Below are 10,420 nucleotides of genomic sequence, written 5' to 3'. Positions count from 1 at the left end.
GAAAAGTCATTAAAATAGATTAGCATCCACGGAAAGAGTATCTTATTAGTATTCTTCTGTGAAACTAGCATATCATTCATCGAAAATGATAAGCAAGGTATAATTAGCGCCTTGGCCTGTCTGCAGTGCTGTAGCTAATTCTCTTTTTTTGTCTTCCTCCACCCTTTACCTTGCGAATTCCATCACGAGTTTTTCAGACTTTTTACAAATCCCCTAGACCTTATGAATATTTAACGTTCGTTTCCAACATCAAGTAACTGTCGCGCTCTCTGCACTTGGTTCTCTCGCTGATGTCACTCCTTTTTTGCCTACGCACGTGCAACGCTTGGATCATTTTCAGGGATATTAAGCTAGACACCATATTTACCTTTTTTTCTTTTCGCTCTTATTTAAATCTTTTTACATTCAGGATACTGAGATCTCTTATTATCTTTTTTACTTTTGCTCTGCTTTTAACATCTTTGCGATGTGTAATTTTGTACACGAATTGCGTACAATTTAAGCTCGTAATTTGTATGTTTTTAATTAATAATGGTATATCGTCGGTCATGAAAAAGATTATTGTAAGAGATGATATGAGAAACACTTTGTAAGTTGTTATTTCGAGGTGTTTTTTTCAAATACTCTCTCGCTTTTCTGAACTGAAGTAATTTATTTTATTAGTTAAAAATTTTTTAATTGCAATATCTTTCAATATATACATTTCTAAAAGTTAATAAGAGTCCATCATTTTTTAAAAGAATATATGTCCTTACAAGCGAATCCAATGTACTATCTTTTTTTGGCAATCTAAACTGAGAATTATATTGTGATGATAGAAAACAATAAATTTTCAGATTATTACTCTGATCGAATAGAATAAAATCCCATAATCCAGTGATAAGAATATTCGTACTTTGAGCAATTGATTTTTTTTTAAACCAATTGTTCCTGTCTCGAAAAAGTATTTCAATAAAACTTTTATTTGTCCAAATCATACACGATAGCAATAGCTAGTATTGTAAAATGTGTGAAAATTCTCCAAGAAATTACAATTTTGTTAGAGTAAGAAAAAGTTCTGAAATTACTTTGTGAATGCAATAACGATAAAGATAGAATATTGCACCTTAACTCACTATTTTAAAAACTAAGTAAGTTTACACAAAAGTTCAAACAAGAAATTACGATTATAGAAACAATCGTCTAGTTATCGATTATAAAATAGTGTTTGAAATAACCTCGATCTTCGAGAACAATACAATTCGGGCAATATAAACGAAAGACTACATATACGCAAACTCACGGTATATCATTTTGATTATATTCCTAATCAGCGAATGAGCGCTCGTGAGTTCAAAACTCGTAAATCATAGTTAATACATGCAGGAACGCAAGCTCTCTGTCTTTCTCTCTCTCTCTCCGTCGCGCGCGCCCCCACATTACGCGCAGACTCTGTATAAAAGTATACCATGTATATGTAACGAGGCAAGTCTTTTAACAAGACGATTCAACACAGTCGCATAGATGATTTAACATCCATAGCAAAGGAGAAGACAGTCTATAGTATCACTGTGCTTTACATCCCAGCATATCTTACGAAATTGCTTTACCAATTTTTGCACAATGCTACGATATTTCTTCAATTACTGTCACCGCTATTATTTTCACTTGTATGCTTTCTACAGAAAACACTTTGAAGGAATATGATGAAGATATTACTTTCTTACTGCTTATATTTTATTTCTGAAGGAATTAATTTTATTAATTCTGTGGAATTATTATTAGGTATCTATTATCCGAGCTAAACATTTCTCAATCCTCATAAAATTGTAATTACATAAATTAAGAGAATTTGTTGGTAAAATAAATATACAGCAAATTTAAGAGCCTGATTTCTTTCAAACAATAAGCTGTAAAAATTATCTGAAAATATCAAAATCTATTAGAAAATAAAAATTAACTTTTATAATCATAATTGAACATGAAAAAGTTATATAAAATACAAAAGTTCTTAAATTTGATACATAACTAAAGTAACAACTTTGCTTGTATTAAAACAAACATATACTTTGTTTATTTGATAATTCGGAATTTTCAGTAAAAATCAACTGTAGTTTTATGTTAATAAATTAAACTACTAAATTGCATTGTTTTCATCTTTAACTATTCCATCTAAGCCCATATTTTTGAAACGATGTGTACGCTGTTGCACACACGTTCGTGAGCTTGAGAAGAAAGAAAGATACATGCTTAGTCTAGCGTGGAGTTTGCACTATGTAGCCATCGTGTAACAAGCATCGTGTAGCCGACTATACAGGCAGTAGCTCGCGGCAGCTCGGGGCGTCGAGCTATATAAGAAGAAAGAGAGAGTTTCTTTGCTCTATTAGAACGCGCGCAAGGTGGGACGACGAAAATAACAAATGCCTCGGGAAATACGAGTAACGAGGCCAGTATCGGCGAGTGATATCGAGTGATACGGCCTTGTCTCTCTTTCTTTTTCTGATATCCTGTGTATCGTCTTTTATTCCTTCATTCTTTTCGTCTTTGATGTGGTCACATGACAAATAGCTTTGGCCAACAGATCTGCTACTGTTCGACTTATTCATGTTTCTTTTCAGACGCATTAACCAAATGGTTTATCAAAACATACAAAGATTTTATAAAGTCCACGAGGATGTTTATTTCATATGGATTATGTTTTAGATTAACCATTGCTAATCTGCCGTTCACGCTTGTGTAGATCAGGTTATTTAGAATTATTCATATTTTTCAAGACTTTATAAAATCCTTCACTTTGTCTCGCAAAAATAGATGTTTTGCCTCGCTGATTCAGAGTCTACGCGCCAATCGCTATACAAACTTATCAACGACACATTATTATTCATGCATATTTAATTTTTGATCAGCATTTTGAAAGTAGCTTCATGAGGAAAAACCGAGATATTTTCTATTTTAACAACAAAGAAATAAGAAAAATTTCGCGAAACCGCATAAGAATAGCGCTCAGTTGCTCCTGGGCGCGAATTAAAACTTACTTGCGGAAGTCGAGCGAGATAGTGATAAAGACGCAAATTCAATTACGATAAGGAATTAGCATATTTTCGTGGGTGAAAGAACTAAATGGGACATATAATGAGCAAGTCGTCGTCGTCGAAAGAGCAAGTCCATATGTTTCAAAGTTTGCTCATATTACGCGAATGACTTGGATAGCTTCTCTCTCTCTCATGTGTGCTCTCAAAAGCTTCATTAGGAAGCATATTAGCTTAATGTGACATTTACTTTCGACGCATTAGCTGCGGCGTTCCGCTCATCCTATGAATTTCATTGTTTTTCTTTGTCTTTTACTATTTGTAAAAAAGAAAAATACAAACTTCATATAAAATAATAACAAATTAAGCTGTCATCAAAACAAAACATGTAGCTACCTATTATCTTTGATCAACGCGGCAAAGTAAAATCTACAATATTTTTCTCATAAATCGCAGAGAACGACTAAAATTTTTCCATAATCTATGTATAAAATTGATAAATTTCTTATTAATATAAATACTATATCGAAAGAAATGACTGATTAAAAAATAATGACGTTTATAAGAATAAAGTAACGATTGATAGGTGAAAAAAACAGAAAGATGTTGAAAAAAGACTGTAGAGCGAGAGGGGGCGGGGGGGGGGGGGGACGATACGAGAATGCGTCTACCGAACGGTAGGAGGCCTCTTTTATTTAACATCACCGCAGGGAAAAGAATGGTACAGGTATGGAGTTAAAGCATGTATCGTTCTATCGAATCGGATATATTTGCTAATATAGCTAGATATGAAGAGAATTTTTCTAGGGCAATGTGTATGTATATTTCATCACTATTTTCATTCGACGATCTGTATTTTCCTTTTAGTGCTTAATTGTTTCTTTTTTACATACAGCAATTATTCACGTCACCATGCGTCTACGTAAAAAACAATATAAAAAATATTAGACTTCGAATAAAATGATAAGGTTTATTAATAGACTTTCGTGTGAATAAATCAGACGCTACAAAGGAAACAAGTAAACAGAGGGTTTTACTCGTAGTTGATTTATATTTATACCCATTTCTATTATAAACTTTATACAAAAAAGTATTGGAATATCGTAAATTTAAATGGAAACATTCGAAATAATTTTTTTTAAAGCATCACAGTTCTGAATAGGAAATTTCCTTGTTAAATATTCCTTTACTATCCTCAATACTTTTGATGTGACACGACCGTGAAAAATGACCATTTACCGAGGAATAAAAATTATTCTTGGAATACTCGATGACGACTTTTGATCTCCGACAAGCATAACCATTCAACTAAAAATTAATAGATTAAATGTTTTTAAATTCACTTGAATTTTATATAGCTATATCATAAATCAAGCGATATGTATACCCGCATGTTAATTCGAATCAATACGATACATATTGTTTAGAAAATCGACTACAGCTAGTATACTCATAACTGCTGCCAGTAAGTTACAATATTTAGTTTATATAAAGTTAAAGCAGTCTATTAAAGGAATTTCAATATGTTACACTAAAAAGGTATTCAAAAAAAGAAAAGACATCTCCAATGTCTACTCATTTCACTCGTATCATTTGGAAATTTCATATAACCATTAAACCTCAGCGAAAATCGATCGCCGTAAAGCCAGCTTCACCTAAAATCTATCGCCAGGAGCGTATAATTTAATTGAAGTACCGAAGCGTAGTGCAGTACAGGTTCGATAGTAGAAGTAGACGTAATTGGCCGTAATATTTTGGTACGGGGGCCGCGTAGTCGATACGCATGTAGCTCACGTATATTGCTTTCTGAGACCGGAAATCAATCGGCCCGGAAACCCAAGTCTGTTCCTTTCTCTCTCTCTCTCTCTCTCTCTCTCTCTCTCTCTCTCTCCCTCTCCCTTGTTCTAATTCGCCGAATCATAGTCCCTTGCCACTCTACAACTTACAGACGAATACTCGCGAATATTCATTTGTTTTATTCGACTACTGAAAAAAGAGTTTTATGGCATTTATCGTTTCATTTAATATACACAGTAACATTTAATACTGATGAGTTGGTTTTACGAGTACATATTGATTATTTGATGATATAATTCGCAGAAAAATCATTCTTCTAATACGAATTATGCTTTATGTGCTCAATATGAGTATAATTCAATGCAAGATAAAAATGGATAGAAGATATTCTAAATACCACTAAAAGTATAGCCAAAAATATTTGTATATTGGATTTTATTTAATTTTATTATCTTCTCTATAGATCTCCTGAAGCTTTTTCCTTATATTCATTTTTTTTCTTTTTATTTTCAAAGTTTAATATTTTGGGAGAAACAAAAAATAATATGATATAGAATATTAACATAGTACAATGAAACGTACCATTAGCAACTCAAATATCCAACGATTGCATATACATCAACATATGCATAATATCGTAGTACAATAAAACTTGATACATGTGACCATCGTTATTTTGAAAACAACTAATCGTAATCGTTTTTCAAGTCGCAATACGTTTGGCTTTTTTCAATATACAATATCTAACCAACGTCGGCACATTTAAAAACATCGCACCGTGGTAAGATAACAATACGTAATTTCCACTATACATACAAAAGGCTATGGTCCCAACGGAGAGATCGAACAGCGAGTATCCGAACAACTCGATTACAAGCCTCATTTTTCACGTGGAACACATGTATGTATAGATGCGACCCCTCCCGCGCATAAAGACGATCGTGATAACAGTTACGTATTGTTTCGAGTACGATAAAGTAGAATCATGTGTGTGTGCATACACGAAAGAGCTACCTATGCACATGTAGTAGTGCCGTGCATCGCACTCTAAATTTGCGTTTTTTTTCGGAATAAAATGTGCAAGCAAATAGTTTTTGTTTATGTGGGTTATAAAATTTAGATTAAAGTTGTGGATGTGGAAAGGTGCTGACGGATGGACTCGTAATATTTTATTATTTAATGCCATTTACTACTACTACTTTAAAAAAGAACTCGATTTGAATTATATCGATTAATCTAATTCAGTTTATGTATGATTTTCAATGATATCATTACAAGTTTATTAGCCTTGTACCTAATTATGCATAATAAACATTTCAACGTTTAAATAACGAATACGAAAAATGTAGTTCAATGAACCATAATCTTAAAGAAATGTATTAATGAAGACTAATACTGTTGGGATTTCCCTAAGTTAATTGTAACTGTCAATAAAAAAAACAGTTCGATAGCACAACAAGACTAATAGATATTTTATCATCATTCGACCATTTAATATTTTTCAAGAAGTTGTACATAAAAGCGACATGTAATTCATTTAGATATGCCCCGATTCTTATAGTACAAATAATTAAAAAAATTTTCATTCTAGAAAAAACAACCCTTATTGCGAATATATTCTGTATATATACACGGCTGAAAAATCATTCGAAAATCAAGAGAAACCTCGTAAAGGTCATGCAATAAGTCTTGATTTATACTCGTTCATACTGAACAATTAATGTTTCATAATAATCTCGCGATTAAAATGGGAATGCGCGTATTTCCCAGGGAAGAAAACAAACAACAAAATGTTGGAAATCACGAGTGTTCACGGACGTTTACGAAAATTGATAAATTAAAGCTGAAACCAAATAAGAGTGTGCATGTGCGCGAGATTTTAGCCGTGTGCGGTTTATGACGTCACTCAAGTGTGCACAGCTCGTCATTTCTGTATCCAATACCCATTCGTATAAAATGAGTAGCCAGATAGGTGGGGAGACCATGACAAGTGAGCGTTTATGCCTTAAATAACCCACTGAACGAGATACGATCGCGCTAATCATTACCCAGCTCTGCGCATGCGAGGAGGTGCATTTATATCTGTGCCTGGTGAGTACGACGAACTTACTTTTTGTAGTTGTGTGTATTTATAAATTCGTAAATAGTGCTCTAGTTTTATAAAAATTTGATTTCAATCAGTGAAAGTTCATTCATCACTTTGAGTAATACGTGCTGTGAAAAAACTCTGAATTTGGTCTACGTTGCTGAAATACAGAAAAGATTAAGTAGGTTCTCCAAAATTACAATATCCAATCTTCCTACTATTTTGTATTCAAACAAAAACGACCTTGAAATAAATCAATATTAATTAACATATCCATTTGTTAAATTATTTAAATATTTAATTAAAAATGTCCTACTTCGTGCAATCTCAAAATTATAATTCATTTAGTCTTTTCGTAAATAACAGTGATACCAACATGACGACAATGTGTACTAACGTTTTAAAAAAATTAAATTTTATTAACCAAAGATAAGATTTATGAAAAGAGATTCTTTCGAATAACACGGCTTTTTTTGTTTGAAATAACTTTAATCAAAACCCGATAATGACGCAATGAACGTCAACGTTTATGGCCAATCCAAGAAAGAAGAAAGAAATAACGTTTCTTTTAGTAATCTTTAACAGTGTCAGATTATATTCAATCATTTATCTATAAATCAAATTTCATAAAATCAATTTAAAGTGCTGTTGACGAAATTTATTCTGGAAGCGAAAAGTTCAAGGCTACATTATAAGCTGAATGGCAGAGGAAACATCTGTACACATACTCGACGTTAAAGCTGCCAAGACACAGGTGGCACTCATACCAATTTTGATTTGCCAACTTATCGAATGTAAATGAGGCTATCTCGAAGCCATTATAAACGCATGAATATCCATTTTCATTCGATAAATAATCTGCTGACGTAACTTAAATCAACTACTTACCGAGCCATGCGCGCGCTTTATTTGCTAACATTCCATCAATGCCAGGTTCAATCTGTCAAGGAAGAAACTGCGTGTGCCTCCTTTACTTATGTAATGCCGACTGAGTCATCGAATGCTGAGATGACCAATGAATGAGTACACTAAGTGGTTTTTTTTTTCATTTCATGAGTCTGCGACAAAGTCAAAAAGCTACAAATGATTATTCGTGAACGAATTTCAACAATCTTTTTCCTTTCAGCAATAGTAAAAATGATGAAGGCAATTTTTGGATTCATGCTGGTCGTCAGCACGTGTACGGCCTCTCTTATGATCAGAAGCGAAAGGGATGCTCAAACTGATTACGAAAACTCGATTTGCGAGTGTGTTCCTTATTATCAATGTTCTGCCAAGGGCACGGCAAATGAGAATGGCGAAGGTGTCATTGATATCAGAGTGGCAACCTCTGAAGAAAATCCAACCGCGTAAGTAGTCCATTGATGTTCTTTTCCATTGTTCTGATTTTGAAATAATTACTTGATATATATTTTATTGTGTTCAGTGGTAGACGCACGTGTGGGCATTACTTAGAAGTATGCTGTTTACCACCTGACGTTAATCCAGTGCAACCTGGAGTCAACGGAAGCAATAATGGCGGCAACGGAGGAAATAATAATGACAATACTGGCAATGGTAATGGCCACGTCAACAGAGGATGTGGTTATCGCAATCCTGAAGGTATTGGCTTTAGAATCACTGGTAATAACAACAACGAAGCTCAATTTGCTGAGTACCCATGGATGGTTGCTATTTTGGAAAGTAGCAGCCGTGAAAAAGCATATATATGTGGCGGTTCTCTCATTCACAGAAGAGTTGTACTCACAGCTGCGCATTGCGTTGCTGAGTGAGTTAAATAATAGAAAATTTATATTTAAGACGCAATGAATATTTAGCAATTTACGAATTTCATGTTTTTCATGCCATGCATAGAAAATCTGCTACTTCCTTGATAATTCGTGCCGGTGAATGGGACACCCAAACCACGAATGAAGGTTTACCTCATCAAGATCGAGATGTAGCTGTTGCTGTAATTCATCCCAATTACAGACCTGGAACTCTTTTCAACGATTTTGCTCTGCTTATCCTCGATAATGTAATCGAGCTTGCCGATAATGTCGAAATTATTTGTTTGCCCGAAGCTAACGAGATCTTTGACAACTCCAATTGCATTGCTACTGGTTGGGGAAAGAGTGAATTCGGTAAATTGAAATTCCAGTATTTTTTCAATACTTATCGAAATAATATTTCATGTCTGTGTTGATTTTTTAATGTATAGGTGATGAAGGGAAATACCAAGTAATTTTGAAGGCTGTCCAGTTACCTCTTGTTCCTCGTGCCACTTGTCAGAACTCTTTGCGTAACACTCGTCTTGGAAAGTACTTTAAACTTGATCAGTCATTTATATGCGCTGGTGGCATCGCTGGTATTGATACATGCAAGGTAGGTCTTTATTTTTCTTATCAGTCAAACAATATAGTTTGTAACATTGAATTGTGATTATATTGAATTTTTCAGGGCGACGGTGGAAGTCCTCTCGTATGTCCATTACGATATGATCCATCGCGTTACACTCAAGCTGGTATTGTAGCTTGGGGTATTGGTTGTGGTACGGATGGCGTGCCTGGAGTCTATGCTCACGTAAGCATGGTTCGTCCATGGATTGACCAAACTCTCGCTAATTACAATATTGACGTTACCTCGTATTCATCTGGAGCTAACAACAACTATCCACCAGTCCAGGGTTAATCCTTAGAATTAACGTACATTTGCATGCTGACTGAGCTTCGGAAGAAGTCGTTTGTTTTTTGTATTTTTACGAAATAAACGTGTGAGATTAATATTGCGAATACTAACCATTCGGCTCGAGTGAAGAATATTTCTGTAAAATATATAGAATTATAAGGTTTTTAAGTTTGATCTTTGTTTTTAACGCAACCACTGTAAAAAAATAATTTTTATGATTTTTTTCAATAGATGTTTTTCTTTAAAATTCTATTCCGCCTCATAGTTTGAAAGATAAATTTTTCATTACTTATAATTGAAGGTTATAGGAAAAAATGGTAAGATAAGCTAAATACTTATTTATTAGACCTACCTCAAATCGTCCTCATTAATATTATCTAATCTGTGATTTCATAAGTTTCACAAAACGTTCGTTAAAATTATCACATATGGAAAATTGATCTCGCTTTTCTCGTCTTCCAGCATAAATTATAAGTTATAAGAATGTAAACAAAGGAGAATTTAAGAAATGGCATCTGAGCAAACACAGAATTAAAACAACAAATGAGCTTCAATCGATTTCTAGAAATTACAAACTATAAATAACAGCAGGAAAATTTTGAAGAATTCTTTTGACCACGAACGTAGAAAAGAGAGAAAAGGGAAAGACTGGTAACTCTTAAAACCGCGATGTGTCTATTTTTCCACGAACGGAAGTCACCCCGAAGACGGAAACCAACAGACGAGGCAGCGTACGCGCGTGACTTAGCCCAAATCGCAGCAGCAAATTGACTTTCTATCGACGTCTTTCTTAACTCGCGCGCGGTAGACAAGTTGCCGGGTTGCGCCGACGACATGCGGTGCTATGCGATCGAGGAGAGTT

The 10,420-nt window shown here is 34.1% G+C and overlaps 1 protein-coding gene across 1 annotated transcript; it reads left to right on the top strand.

Moving 5' to 3' along the window:
* Nucleotides 1-6,858: 6,858 nt before the first annotated feature.
* Nucleotides 6,859-9,810, top strand: LOC131670706 (phenoloxidase-activating factor 2-like). The gene is made up of 7 exons (XM_058946532.1): nt 6,859-6,896; nt 6,987-7,072; nt 8,018-8,240; nt 8,318-8,659; nt 8,746-9,014; nt 9,092-9,255; nt 9,331-9,810. Exons 3-7 carry the CDS (start codon nt 8,029-8,031, stop codon nt 9,559-9,561), a joined length of 1,218 nt encoding a protein of 405 aa, XP_058802515.1. The 5' UTR covers nt 6,859-6,896; nt 6,987-7,072; nt 8,018-8,028; the 3' UTR covers nt 9,562-9,810.
* Nucleotides 9,811-10,420: the final 610 nt, after the last annotated feature.

The sequence above is a fragment of the Phymastichus coffea genome, unplaced genomic scaffold (assembly GCF_024137745.1).
Source record: "Phymastichus coffea isolate CEN01 unplaced genomic scaffold, Cenicafe_Pcof_1.1 PCOF00114, whole genome shotgun sequence".
In the NCBI taxonomy this organism is placed as follows: domain Eukaryota; kingdom Metazoa; phylum Arthropoda; class Insecta; order Hymenoptera; family Eulophidae; genus Phymastichus; species Phymastichus coffea.
This window is presented reverse-complemented; position numbering and strand designations above follow the sequence as displayed.

Excerpts from the sequence above, each read along its gene's own strand:
- LOC131670706 (XM_058946532.1), top strand. The coding sequence starts at position 8,029 with ATGATGAAGGCAATTTTTGGATTCATGCTGGTCGTCAGCACGTGTACG. Across the intron at positions 8,241-8,317 it reads TCTGAAGAAAATCCAACCGC|TGGTAGACGCACGTGTGGGC; the intron begins GTAAGTAGTCCA and ends TATTGTGTTCAG. Across the intron at positions 9,256-9,330 it reads CTGGTATTGATACATGCAAG|GGCGACGGTGGAAGTCCTCT; the intron begins GTAGGTCTTTAT and ends TGAATTTTTCAG.